Source organism: Pelophylax lessonae (genome assembly GCF_965119305.1).
Source record: "Pelophylax lessonae genome assembly, chromosome: 5".
Lineage (NCBI taxonomy): Eukaryota > Metazoa > Chordata > Amphibia > Anura > Ranidae > Pelophylax > Pelophylax lessonae.
The window spans coordinates 208468102-208494134 of record NC_138772.1 but is presented as its reverse complement, the minus strand read 5'-3'; the positions used below and the strand labels follow the sequence as shown (position 1 = coordinate 208494134).

The window sequence follows — 26033 nt, the reverse complement described above, 5'->3', positions numbered from 1 at the left end:
TAAAGTTTAAGTAAGGGCAGCTTCACACAGTGTACCTGCAGTTTTCATGTGGGTTAGCTGCGCTTTCCAATGGACATCTAGTATGTCCCGCAGTTTTGTTGCACTGTCAACAGGTCATGTTTCCAGGATTTCCATCACATTGCACGGGTGCAATAAATCAATGACAATACCTTGGTATTTATGACAGCTATTTTATCCCAGGGAAATTCCTGGACATGCCCTGTTGGGAAAACCTGAGGAATGAGGTATGGAACCACCGCTTTGAAGCAGTAAGGTAAATGTCAGCATTACCACATCAGATTGATAAAAAGTATCCCTTTCTGGACATAAATTAAAAAAATAAATGTTTTTCTTCTTTTATCCTAAGAATCCTAGGTCAGTGTTCTTTGCACTCCAATCATGATTGGAGTAACAAGGTAGAATCTTCTAAAAACAGAAGGTATGTCTCCCTTACTTCACACTTCTAAAAAAATAAGGATTTTGCTCCATATTTTAATACAGTAGATGGAGCTATGCAACGTATTCCTTTATGGTCCTTTGATTACATAGGTAAATAGTTAGTCAGGTTGAAAAAAGACACACAAGTCCATCGAGTTCAACCAATAAAGGAGGGAAAAAAATCATACAATCCCATACCCACAGTTGATCCAGAGGAAGGAGAAAAACCCCAGCAAAGCATGATCCAGTATGCTACAGCAGAGGAAAAAATCCTTCCTGATCCCCCGAGAGGCAATCGGATATTCCCTGGATCAAGTTTACCTATAAATGTTAGTACCCAGTTATATTATGTACATTTAGTAAAGAATCCAGTCCCTTTTTAAAGCAATCTACTGAGCTGGCCAGAACCAGATCTTGAGGGAGTCTATTTCACATTTTCACAGCTCTTACTGATTAAAAACTCTGTCCCTGGGGTTTCCTCTGGAGGTTTTCGTGGATGTAGTCGGGAGGGAACAATCCTCCATATATTGTGGACATGCAGCAAAGTGAGGGGGTTTTGGATCAGCACATATAATTTCATCTGTTCCCTCATCCAAGTAAATCTACCAAGGACCCAACATTATGCCCTTCCGGGGAGGCCGGTGGAGGGCACACCAGGACATGTTAGACACCTGATTGCATTTATGTTCACTGCAGCTAAGATTTCTATTGCACGGTCCTGGAAGTCCCCCACGTTTCCCTTTGACCTTTTAAAGGTAAAAACTGAAGTGGATCATGATCAATGGGCAAATGGCAGCTATTCTCCAGGAAAAACTGGCCTATTTTGAGAAAACGTGGGATCCCTGGATAAAATACCTTTTGGAACCCACCTGATGGGGACAGAGGGTTACCTGTATAACATATAAAGGGTGCATGTCTTGTATTTGGTCTTTTCCATATTTTCTTTGGCTTTGTCATTTCTCTCTCTCTCCACTAAACTTTCTCTCTTCCTCTATTCTTTTTAATTTTTTTATCCTTTTTCTTTCGTATGCTGGTACAACTTTTATGCTATTGCTGATCTGACGTGGCTTCTTCATCAGATAAACTGGTGAAGGGTTTGAAGATGCCCACAGAATACATCAGGTTGCTGTTAATTACCTGATAATATTTGCATGGACATGGTTTAGTCCTTCTTTGATTTTTCTTCCAAGTTATTTATTTTATTTGATGACTGTGTTCAAGCTATTCATACCCAGTTTAGTTTTCATGTAACTTACGGCTCAGCTACCTGACCGCATAAAAGGTTGCTCATGGGTTAAATGCTCTAGACCAGGGACCCTCAAACTATGGCCCTCCAGCTGTTGTGGAACTACACATCCCACGAGGCATTGTAAGACTCTGACATTCACAGACATGACTAGGCATGATGGGAATTGTAGTTCCTGAACAACTGGAGGGCCATAGTTTGAAGACCCCTGCTCTAGACCGATATGGTTTCATGGTTTTATGGGTGAGAGTGCCTCTTTAATGTCCCCCGTGCGGTGAGAGTGCCCCTTTAATGTCCCCTGTGCTGTGTGACTGCTCTGTAATCAGATAATATTCCTCCATTTCTCACTATGAAAAGCACAGAAGAATAAGCCGTTCTGTCCACATAAATAGTGCAGAGAGCGAGGCAGAATCTGACATTACATTCTCTCCCCTCTGCTCTCTCACTATCATTGGATAATACATCCGACACATTGCCCCGCCCCACCCCGCCTACGTTCCGCCTCCGTCCCGCCTCTGCCCCGCCTCCTCTCAGTGAGTTCTAGGGATGTAATGCTTTCAGTCACTGATAGGAGGCGGGCGGAGGCGGGGCGGAGGCGGGGCGGAGGCGGGCGAAGCACGGCCTGAATGTAATACATCCCTGAGCCCTGAAAATCACACGAGATTTCGTCACTAGGCGAATTGCAAGGGCTGCTGGGATACAATGTCCCAGGAGCCCTTGCTAATTGCCGAGTGACGTAATCGCCGAAAGCATCAAGACCAGGAAGTGCAGATGAATACAGAAGATAAAAGGTATTTCCTTAAAAAAAAAAAATAGTTTACATTGGTATTAGCATACTTAAAGGGGATTGCATACAGCTCAACTTGCAAAAATGGGTGGAACTCCACTTTAACTGTAATAAAAACTATTTGAATGAAAACCCTGAACTGCTGTTTTTTAGTACGGATTTAGTCTAATATTCTAGAGCCATTTATTACAAACTGCATAAAGTGGTTTTAGGCTAGTTAAAGCGGAGTTCCACCCAAAAGTGGAATTTCTGCTCATTTGCTTCCTCCCCCCCCCTCCGGTAGCACATTTGGCACCTTTCAGGGGGGAGGGGGGAACGGGTACCTCTTTTTAACAGGTACCCTTCCCCACTTTCCGGGAGATGGCGCCATCCCTCAGAAGTTTGGCCCCCTCCTCCTTCCCCAGCCACCGAGCCGATCCAAATGCACAGCACGCTTCGCACATGCACAGTAGGGACCCGCCTGTGAAGCCGCAAGGCTTCACTCCCAGGTTCCCTCGCTGGCAATGGCAGGGTCAGCACCCGACAGCCGATGGAAACATGGCTTTAAGCATCATGAGTACAGTGTATGGATTCTATGGCATAGGGCTTATAGACAGACACAACCCACCTCAGCATGATGTGTCTGGTTGAAAGAGGAAAAAGCTGTCCCTAGGTGCATGTATAAACACAAAATACATACATAAACAGCTTTTTAATATACATAACGTATATTGACAAGGTTAATATAAAAATGTTTAGAACCTCTTTAATAAAAACCATGAGGCTGCCAATAATGACATCTACCTTCAACTGACAGTTGCCTAGTTCTCTCTGACTTTAAAGTAAGCTGTCAAGAAATAAGTACTTTCTGAGTTACGGACACAGTAAAGTAAGGAATTATCATTTTTTATGACTTGAGTTTGCAGCATTCAGTGCTTAAAAAGGTTAGGGTGCATGGTGCACCCATCCCTGGATGCTACCAAACAAGTGCATTGCAGTCACCATTAAGGTAATGTCACTTATAAGAACTAGAGGTGAAGGCTATTCATGTCTTTTGTTTCAGGTAAGTAACCCACTGACACCAATAATCTATTTAGCGCTTACTAATTACTAACCTAAGTAGGCACTTCACCACTGACATTAATATCACAAGGCACTTACCTGACACCCTTGATGTCTTTAGCTTCTTTAGCTTCCCCATACCACCAGTGTAAGGGTGCACTTACTATTGGCAACAATGTACCAAAGCATTTCACCACTGACCCTGACTCTAATGCACTACAGCGCCATTGTAATAGGGGCACTGTACTGACCAACAAAATAAGGGGCAATACTCATTTGACCATCAATAAAGGAGGCACTTCTTTACTGAGCAGCAACATAAGTGGAAAATACTCTAATGACCACCAATATACAGTAAGAAGACACTTCGCCACTGAACACCAATCAAAGGGAGTACTAAAGTGGCCACCAAAGTAAAAGGGGCACTGCATAGGGGGAAGAGTCCCTGAGTACCACAAATGTTGAAACAATTTTCCACTGGACACCAATGCTAGGGGGAAATCTCTCCAATGACCAGCAAAGAGGGGCATTGCACTGACCATCAATCTAAGTGGACACATAACCCCTGACCCTCAAAGTAAGGAGGCACTACACTGACTACTAATGTGCACATCAATTTTCACAGTTTTCTTTTCTAGCCATAACAACTGTATTTTAAAGAGGCCCATTTACAGACATGAAGCCTTTCTTAATGAAGCATAAAGAGTCAACGGTTGACAGATTAGAGAAATAGGTTATGCAATCAGTCACAAAAAATATTTTATAATATGTAAGTAGATAAAACACGATTTATTGTCTATTTATTTCCAAAATGTATTATTCAGATCTCAGGTTCTTGTAGGACTGACAAAATATTTCCTATGACTCCCTTTGACTAAACTTTGATTCAAAGCTATCAGTTTAAATCCGGGAAACAGAAAGGCCAATTCCCTGCTCCAGGTGAGAGGTGTAATCCTGAGGACAGGTGGGACTGGGTGCTAGCACCAGCTCACATCTGTGTATACAACTTGGGGAAGAAATTGGCTGCACTCCTCCGCCAGTCCAATAGATTTATTGAAACATGTATAAAATATTTCAAACTTAAAAACAGTTTAACCTTTCAATGGTCTATGTCCTTGTCCTGGTGGCAGTTTTATATATGTTTCAATAAATCTATTGGACCGACAGAGGTGTGCAGCCAATTTCTTTCCCAAATCAGTTTAAATCACGTAAGTAAATTCCAAGGGCATAACAAAGGTATGCACAATTTTACAATTCATTTTCTTCTGAAAGTGGTCACAGCCTTGGTAGAAACGTTTGTCCCCTGCCAGCATGTTGTAAAGAAGAACCTTTGCTCTCTTTGTTTAAATAGTAGTTTCTCTGCAGAGGCACAATCAGCAAGGTTTATTCTCCTTGCTGATTGGAGAGTGCTAGATCTGACTCAGCAGGGGGCATGAACCTATGCAGAGAGATCAATGCATCTCTACTCCAAAGAAAACAAATAGTAAGAATTTGCACTACTTTTGTTTTAATGCGCCTAGAATACACAAGGAATAGGAGGGCCCTGCTCCTGTGAGCTTGCAATCGAATAATTATTATGTACATATCTCAGGGCTTATTCATCAAGAGGACATCAAGATAAACACAGTACCCCATAACAACCAATCTAATTTCAGGTAACTTTAGTTAGCTCAGTTAAGTGCTAGTGATGCACTTTGCACATGTAATTGCATTAAATAAAAAAGTCAGCTTGTGTTTGAAATTTTGAGGCCTTTTACAGTAAACCAATGAGAATGGGAATCTGGAAGTTAATACTTCAAACTTGCTTCAAGGGATGTTTATAGGACTCCCCATAAACAGGATACAGTAAATAAGCATTTCAACAAACATATTTCAGACTAACACCTTGTATATAATATTTGTAGTGTGTAATTCAAAAAAAGACTTATATTGTCATCCACCTCAATTATTAAATCTTTATATAGCTTGAATGATACTCATAAAAAATAACTATGATCTTCAAAATTATGCTATATTATTACTATGCTCTTTAAGAAAAACTATAGACTAAAACAGGTTAGTCATTCATGCAATTACCACAAAAAACCTACGAGAGCCGCAAAACATATATTAATATATCAAAAGTATTATGGTATATATATATATATACATACATATATATTTATATATATACAGTATATATATAAATATATTAATCAACTACAAAAGGTCACAAGAAGCTAAGCTAAGAACTACTCAGTGTGGTTTATATAAAGAACCTACATATAAAAGGATTATGTACTATGTGCAAATCATATGTATTATGTATTATGTACATAATTATTTTATACTGTATTTACAATATATATATATATATATATATATATATATCTATATATATATATATATATATATATATAGATATATATATATATATATATACAGTATATGTAGTATATATTGTAAATACAGGCCCTGATACCTTTAGGATAACTAGTTTGACTTACATAGTACATAACTGAAAGAAATGGTATCACCTCTAACTGACCATGCTTTTTTTTTAATACCCCAACGTGAACACTTACCAATTAGATACATGCCAATCCAATCCCCAGCATCAACTTCTTCTTTAATATCCCAGTAGATAACCAAGTCCTGGGAGTGCCCTATGGCATAATAGGAGCTGCTGACCATTAATGTTGACCGACTATCCGAAGTGACGAGGTCGGTGTCACTGGTAGACCGTGGTATGGTAACTCCTTCATGAGGACTATTCCTGATGTCCATATTATGAAACTGGTCTGGATTGTAGCTGTACCGTAGAGGTTCTTTGCACCGGCGCCTATTTTGAGAGTTCCTCGAAGGAGAAGCCATGGCAGCCAGGCCGAGGAACCTATTTTGGTACAAATTCTGTAAAGAAATGAAGATATAAAACATGTAAAAACGTATAATACAACAAAAGAAATGATGAAATAATTGCATAAAACTTAATTTTATCATTCCAGTTCAATATTCTATTTCTTGTTATCCAATGCCTAGTCTTCCTCTTGGCACCTAAAATATCAGTGTTTACATTTGGCATCAGCAGCATTATAAGTCCAAAGAACTGTTTTGTTTTCCTCTCATCTAGTGATATTGGATAGACCTATACCATTTCCTTCTAGCATCTGAGAATGTTTAAGGGGTATGCGTACTTTCACTAATAGTTTTGGGAGACAGCCTTATATGAGTCTTTACAGGCTCACTGCACAGGTGTGGACAGAGGTGAAGAAGAGGCAGAGGCAGTAAACAGTGGAGCAAACTGTAGTTGTCTTACTATAGTAAAAAGTGGCAGCCAGTCCATAAAGGGTGCAGGGGCGCTGCCCCCCCAAAGTTCCCAAAGTTGGTTTGCCAAATATAAAAGGCTAATCTTAGAATGATTTATTTTTAAAAAAATTATGATGATATGACTAACATTTTTAACATCTTAAATTAAAAAAATGTTAGTCATGTTATTATTTATTTAAAAATAAATTGTTCCATGTGTGTGCGCTGTGCGGGACACCGGACTAATGGGTGTCTATTAGGTTTGTCAACTCTTGACAAGCATGTGATTAAAGCCTGAGGCTCTAATTGGCTTGTTTTAGGCTGTCCCACTTTTGATTTTAGGGAATCAATATTTGCCTTTGCATCACTTCCAGTTTCTGGCTTCTCATCCTGGCCAATAAGGAGGCTGAAGATTTGGAACTCCAAAAGAAGACTGGGATAACACGAAAGCAGCCGGGTATCAGGGGAGTCTTGACACTCCAGCGTTGGAGGGCTCCGTTTGTAGGTGAGTCTTACGGCGTCCTCTGGTGAGTGCGGACCTGGAGGGGTTTGTTTGCGGCCCTCCAAACATTTTTACCACCAGCCGCCACTGATAGTAAGCAAGCTGGGGAGAGGGTAAGTTAAGGTTTGACTAGTCATACACTGTTAGTTGTTTTACTATTAGCAAGTGGACTGAAAAAAACAAAAAAAAAACAAAAAGATTTCTCCATCTACACAAACTAAGTGAATGAAGGAATCCACCTGCTGGGACATTATATTCTGACAGCTACACACACCACCATCAGAATACACTGATCAATAGCTGTAGCTACTGATCGAGAAATGTTTTCCAGCATGTTCTTTCCACGGAAGTTGATCAAACGATCGATTTCAGACGAGTGGAGAAGACCACATTGATCATAATTTGGGCAGTCCTTGCTGAAGAGACCTAGACAAGGAGTTTAATTATCAAAACTAGAGAAGACGCATTCTAGAACAGCGGCACCTGGCAACCAATCAGCTTCTATTCTCAGCTGGTTTGGTTAAAACTAAAGTTTAGGTATGCATGTTTTTGCATACTTGCTTTGGTCCAGCTTTGACCAATGTATATATAGGTGCATCTCATAAAATTAGAATATTATCAAAAAGTTCATTTATTTCAATAATTCAATTCAAAAAGTGAAACTCGTACACACAGAGTGATATATTTTAAGCATTTCTTTCTTTTAATTTTGACGATTATGGCTTATAGCTAGTGAAAACCCGAAATTCAGTATCTCATAAAATTAGAACATTACAAAGGGCCATAAAAAAAGCCCTTTAATACAGAAATATTGGCTTACTGAAAAGTATGTCCATGTACAGTATAGTATGCACTGAATACTCCTTTTGTATAAATTACTGCATCAATGCGGCGTAGCATTGAGACGATCAGCCTGTGGCACTGCTGTGGTGTTATGGAAGCCCAGATTGCTGTGATAGTGGCCTTCAACTCGTCTACATTGTTGGGTCTGGTGTCTTTCATCTTCCTCTTGACAATAACCCACAGTTTCTCTATGGGTTTAGGTCAGGAGAGTTTGCTCGCCAATCAAGCACAGTGATACCAGGATCATTAAACTAGGTACTGGTTCTTTTGGCCATGTGAGCAGGTTCCAAGTACTGCTGGAAAATGAAATCAGAATCCCCATAAAGCTGGTCAGCAGAGGGAAGCATGAAGTGCTTTAGAATTTCCTAGTAGAGGGCTGTGCTGACTTTCGACTTGATAAAAAACAGTTGACCAACACCAGCAGATGACATGGCTCCCCAAATCATCAGGGACTGTGTAAAACTGCATTTCATTTGGAAATCAGGGTCCCAGAGTCTGGAGGAAGAGTGGAGATGAACAGAATCCAAGTTCCAGTGTAAAGTTTCCACAGTCACTGATAATTTAGGGAGCCATGTCTGCTGGTGTTGGTCCACTGTGTTTTATCAAGTCCAAAGTCAGCGCAGCCCTCTACCAGGAAATTCTAGAGCACTTCATGCTTCCCCCTGCTGACCAGCTTTATGGATATGCTGATTTCATTTTCAATCAGGACTTGCCATCTGCTTACACTGCCAAATCTACCAATACCTGGTTTAATGATAATGGTATCAGTGTGCTTGATTGGCCAGCCAACTCGCGTGACCTAAACCCCATAGAGAATCTTTGGGGTATTGTCAATAGGACACCAGACCCAACAATGCAGATGAGCTGAAGGCCACTATCAAAGCAACCTGGAATTACATAACACCTCAGCAGTGGCACAGACTGATAGCCTCCATGCCATGCTACATCGATGCAGTAATTCATGCAAAAGGAGCCCTGACCAAGTATTGAGTGCATACTATACTGTACATGGACATACTTTTCAGTAAGCCAACATTTCGGTATTAGAAATCCTTTCTTTTATGGCCCTTTGTAATATTCAAATTTTTTGAGATACTGAATTTAGGGTTTACCCTAGCTGTAACCCATAATCATTAAAATAAAAGAAAGACATGCTTGAAATATATCACTCTGTGTGTAACGCATCTATATAAAATATATGACTTTCACTTTGTGAATTTCATTACTGAAATAAAAATAACTTTTTGATGATATTCTAATTGTATGAGATGCACCTGTATATGCCATACCTGTGGGATCCCTGTAGCAGATTTAAGTTACTGTAGTAAGCACTGCTACTATAGTGAATCTCTGATTTGATGAAGTAAAGAGATGGGGCGATGACATCACAATTTGTACCTTATCCATTCATTGAGGAAACGCAAAATATGCCATGGATGGTGCCTGTGCCAAGCAAATAACTCTGAAGCAGAACAGCCACTCTACACAGGACCCAGAGGCTAGCATCAATCACTGTAGTAGTGTCTACTACAGTGATTTACAGCTTTCACATGGATCCCAAAGTTATGGCACATGCATACTAAAATTGGTTCAAGCAGGACCAGTGTAACTAGGAAAAAAGTATGTATACCTAAACTTCAGCTTCAAGCTTTGAAAATTAAAAATATAAGGTTAACAGGGTTGTCATGCACACCTCCTCCAGATTCTGTCTGCTCCATTTTTAACCACTTGCCTACCGGGCACTTTCACCCCCTTCCTGCTCAGGCCAATTTTCAGCTTTCAGCGCTCTCACATTTGAATGACAATTGCGCGGTCATGCTACACTGTATCCATATTAAATTTGTATCATTTTTTTCAAACAAATAGAGCTTTCTTTTGGTATTTAATCACCTCTGGGTTTTTTATTTCTTACAAAAAAAAAGAAAAAAGACAGAAACTTTGAAAAAAAAAGTTTTTCTTATTTTCTGCGAGTAAATTTTGAAAATAAATACATTTTTCTCCTTCACTGATGTGTGCTGATGAGGCGGCACTGATGGGCACTGATAGGCTGCACTGATGGGCACTGATGAGGTGGCACTTATGGGCACTGATGAGGTGGCACTTAAGGGCACTGATGAGGTGGCACTGATAAGAAGGTACTAATATGCTGCACTGATGAGCACTGATAGGCGGCACTGATAGGCGGCACTGATGAGCACTGATAGGCGGCACTGATTAGCACTGATAGGTGGCACTGCTGGGCACTGAGAGGTGGCACTGCTTGGCACTGAGAGGTGGCACTTCTGGGCACTGAGAGGCAGCACTGACGGGCGGCACTGATGGGCACTGAGAGGCGGCACTGATGGACACTGATGGGTGACACTGATGGACACTGACGGGTGGCACTGATGAGCACTGATGGGCGGCACTGATGAGCACTGATGGGCGGCACTGATGAGCACTGATGGGCAGCACCATCAGTGTCCACACTCAGTGCCCATAGTGCTGCCAGTCAGTGCTCATCAGTGCCTAGATGAGCAGGCACTGATGGGCACTGACTGGCAGCACTACGGGCACTGATTGTGGGCACTGATGGAGGGCACTGTGGGCACTGATGGTGGGCACATTGTATTTTATTTACCTCTTGAGTAATCAGGGCACCGGTGATCAGTGCCCTGATTACATTTTTCTGTGTCCCCGAACGGCTGATCGGCTCTGCTCCTTCCTCACACTGCAGTCTCTGTGTGAGGAAGGAGAGCTGGCGATGAGAGATGATCTCATATGTTTACATATGAGATCATCTCTCATTGCATGGGCCGATCACGTGGTAAATGGCCGCTGTGATTGGCCATTTACCACGATCTGTGATTGGCTGTGTCCAAGGGACATGGCCAACACAGATTTTCCCCGATGCACGCTCGCGGGAGCGCGCGGGGAGCCTGTTTCTGGGAGGCTGTATAAAGACGGCCTCCCGGAAATTAGAGCCCGCGCTGTAGCCGTACTTCGGCTATAGCGTGGGCCGGAAGAAGTTAATAAATTCTGTTTATGGTCGGTAAGTGTACTGAGTTTTAAAGCGCACTTTCCCTTTAACTTATAAGGCTATGGTGAGTTGGCAAAAAAAGCACAAAGGCCCTTCAATAAATACTGTAAAGTACAAACTGAATGCATTTTATATTATTTATTATTTTCACAAAAAAATCCTAAAAAAAAATGAATAATGGTGTATGGACTCATGTAAGCCATTCCTTTATATCTGTGTGGCCAGCTATAAATTTTGAACAGTTGGTTTATAATGCAGCTATAGCTTTAAGTATACAACCATTTAGTAAACTTACATACCGCTGTTTCTGGCTTATTAGCATTTTTCAGTGTAAGAAATGGAGGCATTGACCATCAGGCATACAGCTGCAAGGCTCCGACTGCTATCCTCTATCCTTTTATCTGTTAATGCTATTACTTTAAAAAGCAATGCACTGCTAGTGGTACCTTATTAACACCAAACAACAAATGACACTAGCTTTTTGTGTAATGCAAGCAAAATAATGACGGTTTGTAACCAATAAAGCACAAGGGATCCCTGAAATGAGTGTGCATCGGATGCGGAGAGGCACAATAATATACTGTACCTAGAATACATAAAGACTCTTGGAAATGCAATATGATGCACGAAAACACTCCGATTTCCCAAGAGTTGCTTAAAACATACTCCAGCAAATACTTTGGGTTTAAGCTGACCATTATAAGACCCTATGTCAGTGGTAAATGGTTTGTCTCAATCCTCTAACTGCAGGAGAACTTGTTCTTTTGAAAAGCAACAGATCAATTAACCAGAGCACTAAATTAAAATAAGAAAGAACGCCTAAAAAAGAAAAATGTATGCAGACTAGTGTTGAGCGAACACGGACTGTATTATTCGTGTTCGTACCGAATAATTGGATTTTTTTTACCCGAACACGGACACGGACACTTTACTGTATGTTCGGGTAAAAATCCGTGTTCGGTCGTTTTATTTCCGGGTTTTGCATGCTTTGGCGCTCTTTTCATGGCGGGCTTTCAACAGCCAATCAACAATCGTTTAACTGGTGTGCCTTAAGCCATCCCAGCCATGCCTGCAAATGTCTTAGTAGCTGTGATTGGCCGTCTGAAGCATGTGACCAAGTCTTTATAAGTTCGAGGCAGCCGCCGCAGCAGCGTCATTCTGCTGCTTAGCTAAGGGACAGAGCACACATCAATGTGCTGGCTGCTGATTAGGGAAAGATAGGCAGGAAAAAACCATTTGTGTCCTGATAGAATTGAGGGACAGGTCGGAGTGTTTAGGCAGGGCGAGTTGTAGGCATTTTAGGGATAGAGTCTGCTGAATTATAGGGTCAGTGTCTTCTACAAACTACAATCGATATTGCTGTGTGGGGGGTGGGGTGAATCTGCACTCAATCCTGATCTACGATCTCTTCTCAATCCTGTTAGGGACAGAGTCTGCTGAATTTTAGGGAAACTGTGTTCTACAAACTACAATCGATATTGCTGTGTGGTGTGGGATTGGAGATAGGCAGGTGTCAGTGATCCACATCCATTTTTCTGTGTGTGAGCTGCAGTGAACACAATCTTTTTGGGCTGCAGTGAACACAATCTTTTTGGGCTGCAGTGAACACAATCTTTTTGGGCTGCAGTGAACACAATCTTTTTGGGCTGCAGTGAACACAATCTTTTTGGGGTGCAGTGAACAAAATCTTTTTGGGGTGCAGTGAACACAATCCTTTTTGGTGTGCAGTGAACACAATCTTTGTGGGGTGCAGTGAACAAAATCCTTTGTGGGGTGCAGTGAACACAATCTTTTTGGGGTGCAGTGAACAAAATCCTTTTTGGGGTGCAGTGAACAACATCCTTTTTGGGGTGCAGTGAACACAATCTTTTTGGGGTGCAGTGAACAAAATCCTTTGTGGGGTGCAGTGAACACAATCTTTTTGGGGTGCAGTGAACACAATCTTTTTGGGGTGGAGTGAACAACATCCTTTTTGGGGTGCAGTGAACAAAATCCTTTTTGGGGTGCAGTGAACAAAATCATTTTTGGGGTGCAGTGAACACAATATTTTTGGGGTGCAGTGAACACAATCTTTGTGGGGTGCAGTGAACACAATCTTTTTGGGGTGGAGTGAACAACATCCTTTTTGGGGTGCAGTGAACAACATCCTTTTTGGGGTGCAGTGAACACAATCTTTTTGGGGTGCAGTGAACACAATCTTTGTGGGGTACAGTGAACAGAATCTTTGTGGGGTGCAGTGAACACAATCTTTGGGGGGTACAGTGAACACAATCTTTTTGGGGTGCAGTGAACACAATCTTTGTGGGGTGCAGTGAACACAATCTTTTTGGGGTGGAGTGAACAAAATCATTTTTGGGGTGCAGTGAACAACATCCTTTTTGGGGTGCAGTGATCAAAATCATTTTTGGGGTGCAGTGAACACAATCTTTTTGGGGTGCAGTGAACAAAATCCTTTGTGGGGTGCAGTGAACAGAATCTTTGTGGGGTGCAGTGAACACAATCTTTGGGGGGGTACAGTGAACACAATCTTTTTGGGGTGCAGTGAACACAATCTTTGTGGGGTACAGTGAACAGAATCTTTGTGGGGTGCAGTGAACACAATCTTTGGGGGGTACAGTGAACACAATCTTTTTGGGGTGCAGTGAACACAATCTTTGGGGGGTACAGTGAACACAATCTTTTTGGGGTGCAGTGAACACAATCTTTGTGGGGTGCAGTGAACACAATCTTTGGGGGGGTACAGTGAACACAATCTTTTTGGGGTGCAGTGAACAACATCCTTTTAGGGTGCAGTGAACACAATCTTTGTGGGGTGCAGTGAACAACATCCTTTTAGGGTGCAGTGAACACAATCTTTGTGGGGTACAGTGAACAGAATCTTTGTGGGGTGCAGTGAACACAATCTTTGGGGGGTACAGTGAACACAATCTTTGTGAGGTGCAGTGAACACAATCTTTGTGGGGTGCAGTGAACACAATCATTGTGGGGTGCAGTGAACTCAATCTTTGTGGGGTACAGTGAACACAATCTCATACTTCTGAAGATTTGAGGGTGCTGCCTGTTCCATACTCCCCCTACTCCTCATCTAGCCTTTTAGGGGTACAAACAATAGTAATTGGGGCCTAGTGTGGTTGTGTACGTGTGATATACATACACTTTTTTTGGATCATATTTTCTATTCCGCTATTTAATCAAAAACCTTTGGGGATCAGTTAAATTGGGGGATAGTCTGTGTTGGTACGTGTGAGAGAGATCCACCTTTCCAAGTTTTTGGGGTTCATCTCATACTTCTGAAGATTTGAGGGTGCTGCATGTTCCATACTCCTCTTCCTCATCCTCCCTTTAGGGTAGGAAAAAATTTAATCGGGCCTAGTCTGTGTTTGTACGTGTGAGATACACAGTTTTTTATCCTATTCCGCTATTCAATACACACCCTTTTGGTGTAAAAAACATTAAATTGCGGCATAGTTTGCATATTTGACATTTGCATATATTGTGCCTTGTTGCGCTGTTTTGGGTACTCCACCAACATGGCCAGTGGCAATGACGCCATTCTCAGCTTAACTATCCCACTTCTATGCCTCCTTGAAAAAACAATTTGGGCGATGATGGAAGAGGATGTGGCACAGGATGAGGAGGAGGAGGAGGAGGATGAAGAGGTAACATTTCAAAGGCTTTCAGGGCAGTCATTCGCAAGGGGCTCCGAGGGTGGGTTCCTGCACACACAAACGCCAGGGACACAATTGTCCAGCAGGGGCACAGTTCTGGAGGATGAGGAGGATGAGGAGGAGGAGGAGCTGGAGGAGGAGATGGAACCATGTTCACAGCAGGGTGGCACCCAGGCCAGCTCATGGCCATCACTGGTGCGTGGCTGGGGGGATACAGAGGACACGGACGATACACCTCCCACAGAGGACAGCCTTTCGTTGCCTCTGGGCAGCCTGGCACACATGAGCGATTACATGCTGCAGTGTCTCCACAACGACCGCCGAGTTGCCCACATTCTAACTTGTGCTGATTACTGGGTGGCCACGCTGCTGGATCCCCGTTACAAGGACAACGTACCGTCCTTAATTCACTCACTGGAGCGCGATCGCAAGATGCGCGAGTACAAGCGCACGCTGGTAGACGCCATGCTGCTGGCATTCCCATCTGACAGCGGGGCCACAGTGGAAGCACAAGGCAGAGGAGGAGGAGGAGGAGGTCGCCAACGCAACCAGGGCACCGCCAGCACCTCAGAAGGCAGGGTTAGCATGGCCGAAATGTGGAAAAGCTTTGTCAGCACGCCACAACAAACAGCAGCACCAGCAGCTCAGATGGAACGTCTTAGCAGGAGGCAGCATTTTACCAACATGGTGGAGCAGTATGTGTGCACACGCCTACATGTAGTGAATGACGGGTCTGCCCCCTTCAACTTCTGGGTCTCCAAATTGGGCACATGGCCTGAGCTTGCCCTTTACGCCTTGGAGGTGCTGGCGTGCCCTGCAGCCAGTGTATTATCTGAACGGGTATTTAGCACGGCTGGGGGCGTTATAACAGACAAGCGCAGCCGCCTGTCCAGAGACAATGTGGACAAGCTCACGTTCATTAAAATGAACCAGGCATGGATCCCACGGGACTTTTCCGTACCTTATGCAGAATAGCAATGGATACCGACCTTACCCACCCATTGTTCCATTTTTGCTCTTTCTCACTCTTTTGGGGTGTACCCTCATTTAAAATTTTTGAAAAGAAGCAGTGTTGGCTACCTCGTCCTCCTCCTCAGGGCCAGATTAATGTAGGGGCTATTGGAGCTGCAGCTCCAGGCCCCTACCTTTTATATAGGCCCCGGGTTGGCCATATTCACTGTTACCGCTCTTCTGTCACTTGTAAACACAGAAGTCTGGCTTCTATGCTCGCTTCCCCAGGCAGCACCCTCAGAACCTCCCCACACAGCGTGAAGGCCGGACAAGGAGGGACAGTTGGCGATGCATGGATGTGTTTATGGGCTTCAGAGACAGCATCCCATGTTGAATTAGGCATGCATGGCTGCACCCTTCCTCCTCTGGGTGCATGGCAAGGCACGGCCCTTAAGGCCCTTCAAAATCCTCAGCACCAAGCCCATGATGCTGTTAATCCGGCCCTGGTCCTCCTCCACCGCCGCTTCCACCTACACCGCCCATAGGTGTGCGCAGCCTATTGCATTAAGGTGTGCACCCCAAAGTTGAAATACACATGCATGTGTTTGCCAGCAGGGAGAGTAATGTATCGGGGCCATGTACCTGTAGGCAAGGAGAAATAGAGCAGAGCAGGTCCCAGGGAGATCTTTCCCATCTCCTCACTGGCAATGCTATGTGCCCTAGGTGATTAGGGTGTGCCCAGGCACACCCAGCACACCCTGTGCGCACGCCTATGTCACCGCCACATCCACCACCACCTCAACCTCCCTCCTACTCCATATGGGCCTCGTCCTTCAGAGATGAAGAAGAACATTGTTTTATTTTTCTGTTTTTTTTTGTTGTTTTAAGTTATTTCCCTATCCACATTTGTTTGCAGAGCACTTGCCATGCTCTTAATTACGTTTTGCTGCCATTTGCAGCACTCTAGCCCTTTCCTTTGGTGTTTTAGAGCCATTTTAGTGCCTTAAAGTTCGGGTCCCCATTGACTTCAATGGGGTTCGGTGTCCGGGAAAAGTTCGGTAAAAGTCCGGGACACGGACCCGGACTTTTTTTTAAAGTTCGGCCGAACCCGTCGAACACGGACATCTAGGTGTCCGCTCAACCCTAATGCAGACATTACATCTAAGAATTGGTAAGATGCAATATAATAAATGTTTGCTTTTGTATTTTAATATAAAAAAAATGACCCTTGGATTGCCTTCCCCACCTTTGGAGGGTTAATTGCCCATTTTGCCTTAAGGTTCAAAAATAAACAGCCTAACTTAAAAACTGTACAGCTGATATAGGTAACCCGTAAAGTAAATGATTTTATTAATGTGTGCCAATGTTTTAAACCCCTCAATGTAAAATCTGTAATAATATATGTAAATGGGACATTCTTGTTTTGATCACTGAAAATAAGCTGCAATTTTCCTTCTGTTTAAAATGTCTGGTAGTTCCAGCATATTTGTGAGCACAGGAAATTTCATTTTTTTTTTCAAGAAATCATAATGGAGACCTAGAATGGACCATACTGCACTTCATTAAAAGTATAGGAAGAGATCTTATTTTTTGATTACAAACTTTTTTTTATTGAAAAAATGTAGTCATACATGCAACAACTGAGGTAACAGTAGTATGAAAATGTAAGTTACAGCATTAAAGTACACACAAGAAAGTCAAGGACATGTTTGTATACAATACATAGACTTATCGCGTATATCAGTGTTACGCGATATCAGTGTATATCAATGTTGAACTTTAAATAAAAATTATACTTGGGTACATAAATAAGGAACATGTAAATATATTATATGCGTTTTTCATTGTTTTATAAATAAACCATGGATCCCAATTAAGATCAAGTGTTTTTTGGTGTTATTTATTGAGTCGTGGATATTTTCCATAATTTTAATGTCTTCAATTCTTTTCAATATTTGTGAGGTACACCAGGTTCTTTCAAATGGAAAGCTATCATCCAGTGCTTTGCTACACATATGGTATGAATCAGTTGCATGAGATGGGCATCAATATCAGGGATATCGTGAAAAAGTAGACAATTAAGGTTGGTTAGTTTGATGTCTTTACCTGCCAACTAATTGATAAGAGTAAAGACTTCTTTCCAAGTGTGGGAAATTTCGTCACAACACCAAAAGGTGTGTAGAAAAGTCCCATGGAGAGAGCACCCTCTAAAACCATTTGGGGAGGCGTCGAGGAATATTGTATTTAGATGATGTATAGTACCATCTAGTAAAAAGTTTCACCGCCATCTCCCTTAGGCTACATTAACACCTGAGTGTATCTTTTCAGGCTTTTTTGGGGCTTTTTTCAGGTGTTTTTCTGGCTTTATTTCAGGCATTTTTTGCAGGTGTTTGGAGGCAGGCATTGACATCTAACAAAAACGCTTGTAATCTGTCAAAAAAGAAGCTCATGTACTTTTTTGAGCTTCAGTCATTTTGCTACAGGAGACAAAATGCTCAGATGTGAACAGGGGTCATTGAAATGATTGGGATTTTGCTTGTTGGGGGTATTAAAACTTCAGAGATGAGCGTTTTATGAGCTGAAATACGCTCAGGTGTGAACAGCGCCTTATTGTCAGACATTTAGAGCATTTACGTACATTTGTCCACATGGAATCACAATCCGTTAAAGATAGCTGGTTATTGATTTCTGATTCCCACTTCAGCATATAAGGAAGTTTCTCTGCTTGAGTGGGAGTATTCAGATTATTATATAAGACAAATATAAGACTTCTTCCTCTAGGGTTCGTAAAACATAAATGTTCCAATATAGTCAGGGGGAACCTGAAAGATTGATCTAGTGTGTGTCAAAGAAAGATTTAATGTGAAAATAATTTTGATGTTCTGAGAGGGGGGAATTTCTTGAAGTTCAAAATGCGATAAACATAATAAATGTATCTCCTTTATAAGTCAGAAAGTCTGGTGATCCCATTATCAATCCACCATTGGAATAGGTTGGGGATGTGACTGTACTCACCATCACTGGGAGTGAAAGACAGATACTTAATGGTTTGGATTACTCAAATGGGACAGTAATATTTATCAACAATATATCTCAAAGACTATATGAAGACTCTGGGACTCTAAGCCTAGCTGCCTATTGCCAATAAGGCTTTACACAGTTGCAGTCATCATCATCAGCTAGACAACCTGTCTTCCACACATCGTAAATATGCTGATTTACTCTGTATTTATACTTATAATAATGTGTATTGTATTTTGTGTCAGAGGCAGGCACTCCCTATTGTTTGTCTATTGAGGTGTGATGTGGATTCTGTTAAGTCTGTCTGTCCCATTGTTAATTGTTAATGAACTCACACATCGTGTCTGTCCAGATGGCTAGATAATTAGTTCAGGTTAATTCTATTTATGTATACCATTTCTTCTGCATATGATAATGTAATCAGGCAACCCCTGACCTGATGGGGTAATTTGATCAGGAGGGGGATGTGTTCATCTGTGTGTATAAATTGAGTATGAAACTGTTCAATAAGGTGAAGGTTCCAAAACTTGTACAAGCTAAGTTGTTGGCTAGCTTTGTATGGGGGCGGCAGGAAAATCTGATATCTATGCTCACGACTGGGAGGAAGCCGTATACTGACGAAAGTCCACAGACACAGTGTGGGTTGCTGTTCCCTTACAGGGGGAAAGGTAGGCCAGTTTATATCTGGGGTCACTCGAAGAAGTGGTGCCAGGTGATGGATTGGACATCAGTAGGAGTTCTCTCTTACATTTATTCCAAAATGTTATGGAGTGAGAGACAATGGCATTACAAGATGAAATAAAGCATAATAACGCCCCATTGGACCATAATAAACCTGGAAGAGAGAGTGGAGAAATGGAAATTTGTTCAAATAATATCCATGGGATTGTGGGGTTAGGAATGTTCCATTGTGCTGTTTGAGTAAGTCTTCATGTAATATAGTACATCCAGAGTTGCCGTAGACCTACCCCCCCCCCCCCCATTTATGTGAGTGGTAAAGGATTTTTGGGCATATCTTGGATGTTTATTGTTTCATATAAATTTGTTTATCACAGATTGTATTTCACAGATATAGGTTTTAGATGGTGTGACTGGAAGTGATCGGAAAAGATAAAGAAGTTTGGGGAATACTGTATATTCATTATAATTGCTGTAATCCTACCCATAAATAATAAGTGGAAAGAGGACCAGGTGTTGAGTGTATGGCACATTTTAGTAATAAGTAGAGGGTAGTAACATTGGATGTGTGGTAATTATTGGATAGTTGAATACCTAAATATGGGACAGAGATGTCAGGCCACAGAAAGGAGAAATTATTTTCTAAATTGTCTAACTCTAATGAAGGGAAGTTGATTGGAAGAGCTACCAATTTGGAGACATTGATTTTCAAGCCCGAAATGTTGGAAACATTTTTAAGGGTCTCTAAAAGGTTAGGTATAGATATCAAAGGTTTAGTAAGAAATAGTAGGATGTCATCTGCATAAAGGCAAATTTTGAAGGTAGAATGTCCCTTAGTGTAACCAGATACATTGTGGTGTTGTGAGATTGCAAGGTTGCAAGGTTCCAATGCTAGTGCAAATAAAAGTGGTGAGAGATGGCAAACTTGTCTGGTACCACCTTCCCAAGGAAAAAGAGCTGCAGCCAGGGATTCTGATGTGAGTTTTGGGGTTACCATACAAGGCTTTAAAGAGAAAGAGATCTTATTTCAAACTAGTTGTGCAATACAATACAACAAAGCTAACAACAATATACAATCAACAATATAACACTGCTGATGCCTAGAAACCAAGGAAAATATCCTTTCATTTGTTTCCTAACCTAGGGGCATATTTCTAAAACAGTGAAGGAGACATTCACCAACGTTTACTGCAGATGAATCACTGTAAGGGTCCTTTCACACGGCCACTCCGTGTGTCCGCAAATCATCCTATTTTTTTGCGGATGATTTGCGAACATCAATGTAAGTGAATGGCACTGCGGATGTCAGCGGAATACCATGACAGAAATGTCATCCGCTCCGTGGAAAAAAAAAAAAAAAAGTCCTGCAGCGGACTTAAGCAGCGGAGCCTGATTTAAAATACTTGTCACCAGGAAGATACACCTGCAGAAAATGTTTGGTGACTGTCATATTCACTGCTTTATAAAGATACCTCCTAGAGTCCAAGATTCTATTTTTCTTTCCACCTATCCCATTTTACATTGATGGAGTGAATGCTAGAGAAAAAGAAAACCTTTGGTGCTGCAAGCCTAAATTGAATGTCCACTGGGACAGGTGTAATAGTCTATGCCTGGCTATATGCTGTACATACCGAAGACAAACATTAGAGAGTTAGAAATCCAGCGCTGACTTGATTGATGATAAAATGGTTCAAGCGTTATGAAACATCCATCATAAAAAAAGAATTCACGCCTTTCTGCCGCAACTTTAGGGCCTTGGTCATAATCTAAGGTCCCTAAATTTGGATCAGAAATGCATCAATTCTTTTATATGATAGATACTTTTATGCCTTGATGGATATTTAACCCCTTCACGCTGACAGTACGCAAATATGCAGCTCATTGGACTGGGAATTTTTTTCCGTGGGGCCGCATATTTGAATACCTCCCTTAGCGCTGGGAGCGCACAGCACAAAGGGCGCACTTCCAGGACAGAGATCGGAGTCTCACCGAGAGCCTAGCTAATTCTAATCTAGTTCTAGTGATCGGGACCCAGAGCGGTCCATTTCGGGACACCTGATCGCTGTGATAGCCTCTGATTGGCTATCACAGTGATAAGTCACTGTGAAGCCCGCCCTCATGTTTTCTGTCGCAGTGAATGGACGAGAGAGATACATAGTATCACTCTATGTTCTTGCAGTGATAGAAAAAAAAAAGTGTGTGGAAAAAAATAATAATAATAATAATTAAAAAAATAATAATAAAAAAAGTTTTATCTAGGTCAGTGCCAGGGTTAGTGTTTAAGGTCAAAGGTCAGGGCCAAAGGTCAGGGTCAACGGTCAGAGTCAGTATTTTTTGGACAGGATTTTTTTTTTATTTAATATAAGTGTCAGTGTGTTTTAGGTATTTAGGATTTAAAAATTCAAAATGCGCACTATTGATTCTGGGCTGTACTACTGATACAAACAACAACTAAAATACACATTGTTGGTATCGCTGCGAGTGTCAGGAGAAAGAGAATATATTTTTGGTTATTCTTTGGTGTTAGCTTATGATAGTAGCAAGAAATATACAGTTACATAAAAAAAAATATTCTTTTTACTATTTTGGGCCAGTTTTCCTTTGATAATAAAAAAAAAAAAAATCAGGAGATATCTATTACTATTTACCACTAAATGAAAGCCAAATTTATCCTGAAAAAAAAACAAGGTATAATACACCTGGATGCACAAAATAGTTGCAATGATATGTACAGTTTTGCTAACACATGCCAAAATGACAAAATTGGGCATTTAGATTTGTTTTACCCTTAGGCGTGAAGGGGTTAATAAAGCTTGAACCATTTTATTGTCAATCAAGTTGGTGCCAGATTTTCTAACTCTATGCAGTGAATGAGGTACACCTTTGTTCTTCCAAACTCATTCAAAATTATTCTGCAAACAAAAAAATCTATAGATACATAGATAGTCAGGCATTTATTTCTTAAGTATATAAAAGCAAAGGAAACTGCACTAGTGCCCACTACTGAGCATTGAAAGTTGAACTCCCGCATTTCTAAAAAAGATACAGTACCCTTGCAATCGTGAGACGTTAAGGGAACTGGTATAAAAAAGATTGCTTTGGAAAACAACTGTTGGTTAGAAAAGGTACAAGTGTGACATACAATATAAAGACAAAAGGACAGGGCTGCGCATACATTTTATTTGAACATGGATTTGTTCTGACATCTAGAGAATGGTATGACAGTGCTGATTAGGCTCTATTAATCACATATAAAAATAGTTTGTAACAAAAGGTATAAATTCTGAACTATTAAATATGTATAAAAGAGAAGTATGGCCAAAGCTTTTTTTTGGCAAGAATTATTATGTGAGTCACAGGAGTGCACTTACTTGGGCTAAAGTCTGCTGTCAGCTGACATCACCGAGCCGCTGCAGACTCTGGAAGGATCCAGACCATATTGTCGTGATCCACTCAGCTGCCTGATGGACAGGTGGCTTTGGCTCTCTGCGCTTGGCTAAGAGAGCTTCCAACTGAGCCTGCCCCCCTTCTAACCCAGCGCTCCAGTGAATGCTGGAGGGGCAGAGCAGAGAGCGACGACTGACAGTCACTGCTCTCTGCTAAGAGCTGACTGAGAACTTAGTGAACAGCGGTCATATGATCACTCAATTCTTGGGCCTTAAGCCAGTGGGGGACAGCTGCAGTATTAGGTGAGTATAAAAGTTTATTTTTTTAACAATCCCAAACGTCTCCTTTAAGTGGCACTGAGCAATATAATTGCTGATTATACAGCCCCATACTTCAATGATGATTTTTATACTACTAACTCGTGGCTAAGAGTACCAAGGCCAGTGAACACCACGGAACACCGTCTGTGGCACTAGTATCTATTATCATCTTCAGGAATCAGGCTCCACACCACATCACACAGATGTCCTGATTTATACCTTCACTCTCAGTTAAACTGTTGCTGTGATCTAAAGAATTAGATTGTACACTATATATGGGAAAGAAGCCGGACCTAACACTGTAAATAAACTTCCACTTCATTAGGTACAACTGTTACCTACACGTACAATTCTTTGCAGTATGGGTTCAACACCTTCGATGATAGAAAATATTTCATGGCATTTTTGGTCCATGCTGGCTTGATCGCAATTTTCATTTTTTGCAGATTTGTGGGTCAAAAATGAATGCTGTGAATAAAAATCTTTGATTTCTTCCCATCCTAAAGAGTCATGTATTGCAAATTCTGGCAAATTCTGGCAGTATTACTGAAATGTTCCAGCAGAAATATAAATTCAGCAGTTTACTAATCTTCTGTTCGCCCATTTCTGGTGATCATGTGCCCCCTATGGTCTCATTATCCAGGTCTTGACTGGCAAGAGTTAAATCTATTATGGTCTTCTGCTGACCTCCTATTCAAGCTTCTACATTCTGTGCCTCCAGAAACGCTCACCAGTGGTAAAAAATGGTTATGTGAACAGTTGTGGACTTTCTGTCAGGTACAATGAGTTTGGCCATTCTTATCTGACTGCTCTTATTAACAAAATGTGTCTATTCATAGAACGGCCTCTCACTGGATGTCTCTTCCCTCTCTTTCTCTGCAAACACAAGAAGCTGTAGCACATAGCATTACCAGGAGTTCAACAATTTCTGAGATGCTACAGCCACTACATCAGGTGTCAACAATTACTCTGCAGTATGATCAAATCTGATTGCAATTGAGCCTAAATCGATTGGAAGGGAGATTATGTTTATTTGATTATTTTGGAGATTCACTATAATCAAATGGATAAAAAAAAAGTGTGTATTGTTATAATTAGACCTGTCCAACTTCCAACCCCAATAATTTCCAATCAGGAAAAATCCCTCTCCTAGACCAAGACCCAATGATGACCCCCCACACCCATTGGCTACCTGCATCCATCAACCATTGCTTCCTTGGTTCCTGTGTAGGTGTGTTTTTTTTATTCATTTTTTTAAAAAGTGAGTTTATACTGGATTCTGCACAGGAGTGGAAACAGGGGGTGTTCTATGCTCCCCTTGGAAATGCTTGGGCACCCATACAAAGGCCTGCCCATCAAGACTGACCTCATTAAGATAATCACATCCAAGAACCAGCACAGTGAATGGACATGATCTAGAAAAAAAAAGGGAAGCGTCTGCCTTCATCCAGCTCCTTCCACACAACTGTGGCTTACACAGAATAATGGAAAAGACAAGAACTAGCAATGACGTCATTGCTTTACAAAAATTAAATAGCTATTTCAGAGAGGAAAGACTTATGCTATATAGTATTTATTTAATACTGATCAGGGAGGGAGAGACAAGTGGATGTATTTATTCCTTAAATTAAACTTCAACTTTAAACTTGCCTATAACAAAAAATGTATAGATTCAAGTAAAGTATGATCATTTTGTTTTAGGCACAGCAAAGCTTTCAAAACCTGGCATTTTAAAAATATATTTTCAAGCACTACATTTTCCAATTCTCAGTGGCTACGAGCAATATGCGCCACGTACAATGTTACTCACTGTGTTACACACTGGAAATTAGCCCTGAAAATAAATGTCAGATGGTATCTCACACCCTTTAAATTAGCAAAACTTTACCATAACACGTTGGCACTTTGTTGGAGAGGCTGTGGCCTAACGGGTAACCTATATCATATATTGTGGTCTTGCAAAAGTATCCAGAACTTCTGGAGGAAGATTTTTCACATTATATCAGAAATTTCAGGAATTCTAACAGCCCGCATCCTGGCCTTACCATACTAAATATTTGTCTAGATTCTTTCCCCATCCAGTATCGTAATGTTATAGCTAACTTGTTGTTATCTGCAAAATTAACCATCACACGCAACTGGAGGAAAGATCTTTTCCCCAACCCCTCAGAAGCTGTAAATACGACCCAACTTCACTATCCATACGAATCAAGCCATGGCTCCCAGCCTTTGAAAAGAGATGGAAGCCATGGCTTGATTGGTTAAATAAATGAGATAATTAATATCCTGTAGTATACCTTGAGTTCCTCTGCACCTTGCACATCCATTTATATTGCCATCTGTGTCTCCCTGACATATTCTGTATTTAATAATCATATCTGAATATTGCCTGTATTTATATGTTTCCTAAGCTGTGCTCGACAACTGTACTCTAACCGCATACTCTTGTATGTCAAAATTTGTTCTCTTTTTGAAACCTCAATAAAAATGATTAAATCATACATAACTTGTGAAATTCTGAAAAAAAAAAATATATATATATATATAGATATATCTATATATATATTTATATGCACTGTTACTGTACTAACAACACTGACAGGGAAGGGGTTAACACCAGGGGCGATTAAAGGATTAAATGTGTCCCTAGGGGGTGCTTTCTAACTCTGTGGGGGATGGGCTTGCTGGATGAACACAGAGACCTGTGTTCCTAAATAAGAGGAACACAGGATCGCTGTGTTCATTACTGACAGATCAGGGGCCTGCTGTGTTTACATCGGCAGACTGCTGTTCTGTCTCCACGGGGAGCGATTATTGGTGCCCGGTGGACCTAATGATTGGCTGCTA

The 26033-nt window shown here is 41.3% G+C and overlaps 1 protein-coding gene across 3 annotated transcripts in view; it reads right to left on the bottom strand.

Moving 5' to 3' along the window:
• Positions 1 to 26033, bottom strand: part of HECW1 (HECT, C2 and WW domain containing E3 ubiquitin protein ligase 1) — a 504763-nt gene that overhangs the window by 266936 nt on the left and 211794 nt on the right. For all 3 annotated transcript variants that reach the window (XM_082259512.1, XM_082259513.1, XM_082259514.1), the window contains one exon: positions 6077 to 6401. In XM_082259512.1, coding sequence (XP_082115638.1) covers positions 6077 to 6401 — 325 coding nt within the window. The remainder of the gene's footprint in view (positions 1 to 6076; positions 6402 to 26033) is intronic.